Here is a 2,292-nt window from a genome sequence, read left to right as displayed (position 1 = left end):
TCTTAACAACACTAGACAGTAAAAAGCAGTCGCATGAAGTAATGGCAGACCACAGTTCAGCGTCACAATTCAATTCGAGTTGGAATCACTTTCTCTCCAGCCTTCCAAACTTGTAGCCTGATTAAATGGCTGAAGGTCCGAAGGCCAGGGTTTAGGGTTTAGGGTAATGGCAGACCACATCGCAACAATAAGCATACAGTGGGTCATTTCTTTTGCAAATCATACTTGTTTGTCCATATATTACCGAGTGAAATGGCAGCTGCTAAACGAGATCACCCAGAAGGTAGTAGTCTTAAGAACTCTTCTTTGTCAGAGCTGTCACAGGCAGACTTACGAGTAGAGGGCATGTAATATTGTGATGGCCTCAACTCTATACAATTCCAATTCTTCATCTAATCTCCTTTCCTTGTGCACCTATATCGACAAACAGCAATTTCGGACACAGTAGTTCTACCACAGATTCTGCCCTTCCAAAAATGGAATGTGTCTCACAAAAATTTACAATGAACAGACATCAAAATTATGATCCAGATCAAGCATGTAATCCTTCTCCATCATCCCTTACTAAGCTTCAGAGCTTCATTCTCCAGATTGCCCGCCCCTGCGGCATCTAATCTCTTGTACGAGCACAACAGCTGCAAACATTGATCTCTTCATACATCACAAATTAGTGAAGCTCCCTATTTTAAGGTGTTGCACCTGTGTAATTAATCATTTTTCAACAGCCTCTTTTGGTTCCTCAGCCTGATCAGGTTGATTCGACTTAAGTGATCCATTTACCTTTTTTTTCCACGCAGATGAATCAGCATTCAAAACTATTTGCTCCATCAACAGTTGCAACTCAAGAGCTTCATCAATCATCTTTTTGTTGTGAAGTCCATCAATCAAGCTATTCAATATAACACTGTCCAATTCAAACCCCTTGCTCTGCATCTCAAGTACAAACTTCATTGCCAGCCTAGTCTCTCCAGCCTTGCAAAGGCCCCTTATTAGAGCCCAGTACGTATCAGCGTTCGGGACTACACTTCTCTCATCCATTGTACAAAATGAAGAAATCGCACCATCCACAGACCCCAACCTACAATAGCCACTTATTATCAAATTGTACAAATGAGTGTTCACTTTCAATCCTTTATCATGCATCTCCCCAACCAGCCTCTCAGCTTCTTCTACCTTCCCTGCGCTTGTGAACCCATCAATCAAGAACTGATACGTCTTGATATCGAGCGCCACTCCTTCCTTCTCCATCAAAAGCAAAACCCTATCCAACTCTACAAAGTTCCATCTCTTAGCACAAGCATCCACCATTGTATTGAATGTAATGATATTGGGTTTAGTCCCTCTCCTCACCATCTCCTCCACCAACTCTCTACTCCTTCTAATCTCCCCACTCCTACACAACCCATCCACCACAACCGTCAAAGAATAAACCGAAACCTCAGTGCCCGATTCGTGCAGCCGATACAAGAAACCCAAACCCTTTTGCACCTCATCACATCTAATAAGAGTAACCAAATGCACAGTACAAGTTCTCTCATCAATCCGGATCCTATTACTCCTCATGTGATCAAAAGTCTCCAAAACCCGGTCCCAATTTTCGCAATCCGAATACACTTTAAGCATGGAATTGAACAATTTGGCTCTAACTCTAGGTTCAAGGCAGCAAATTTCAACAGCAGAAGCAATTACATGAAAAGGGTACCTGGTATTTTCATCAACGGAGACATATCTGAGGATTTCCTCGGCATCGTCGAACTTTCTTGTCTGGAGAAGCCTGCAGAGGATGGTCAAGTGGGCATGGAGGTCGATCTTGAAGGAGATTAAAGACCGGTTTTTGAGGAGGAAGTTGAAGAAAAGCAAACATTTGGAGGTTCTGAATTTGGGGTCGGAGAGAATGAAGCGGAGGGAGTTGGGGTTGAGGTTGGAGAGGAGGGTGATGGTGGTGGTGTTGAGAGGTTTTGGGGGTGTGGAGATGAGTTCTGTGAATTCTTGATAGGGTCTGGGGGGCGTTCTTTTCACAGTACTGAGGGTTCTGAGGACGTTTTGGAGCGACATTTTTTTTTCGATCTGGAAGTTGGAATTCAGTCAGAACTCACAACCTCGTTTAGCCTTTTGGTTTTGGGCTATTTTGGGAGGTGATTTCCGGTATCATTTTTTGTTTCTTGCACGCATCTTTTAAATTCTAGCCATTGAATTAAATAAGTTAAACGAAAATAACAAATTTTTTTACATAAGAGTATGTGAGAAGGACATATGTTTATCATTTTTCTTTTGCAATTGGTTATATATTCA

The 2,292-nt window shown here is 42.2% G+C and overlaps 1 protein-coding gene across 1 annotated transcript; it reads right to left on the bottom strand.

Annotated features, from left to right (window-relative positions):
* Positions 1-711: 711 nt before the first annotated feature.
* Positions 712-2,055, bottom strand: LOC103956730 (pentatricopeptide repeat-containing protein At2g28050). Its single transcript, XM_018649741.2, has one exon. It carries the CDS (start codon positions 2,053-2,055, stop codon positions 712-714), a length of 1,344 nt encoding a protein of 447 aa, XP_018505257.2.
* Positions 2,056-2,292: the final 237 nt, after the last annotated feature.

The sequence above is a fragment of a genome, unplaced genomic scaffold (assembly GCF_019419815.1).
Source record: "Pyrus x bretschneideri cultivar Hongxiangsu unplaced genomic scaffold, Pyrus_bretschneideri_v1 Contig5, whole genome shotgun sequence".
NCBI lineage: Eukaryota > Viridiplantae > Streptophyta > Magnoliopsida > Rosales > Rosaceae > Pyrus > Pyrus x bretschneideri.
The sequence above is the reverse complement of the archived record's forward strand: the minus strand, read 5'-3'. Positions and strand labels throughout refer to the sequence as shown.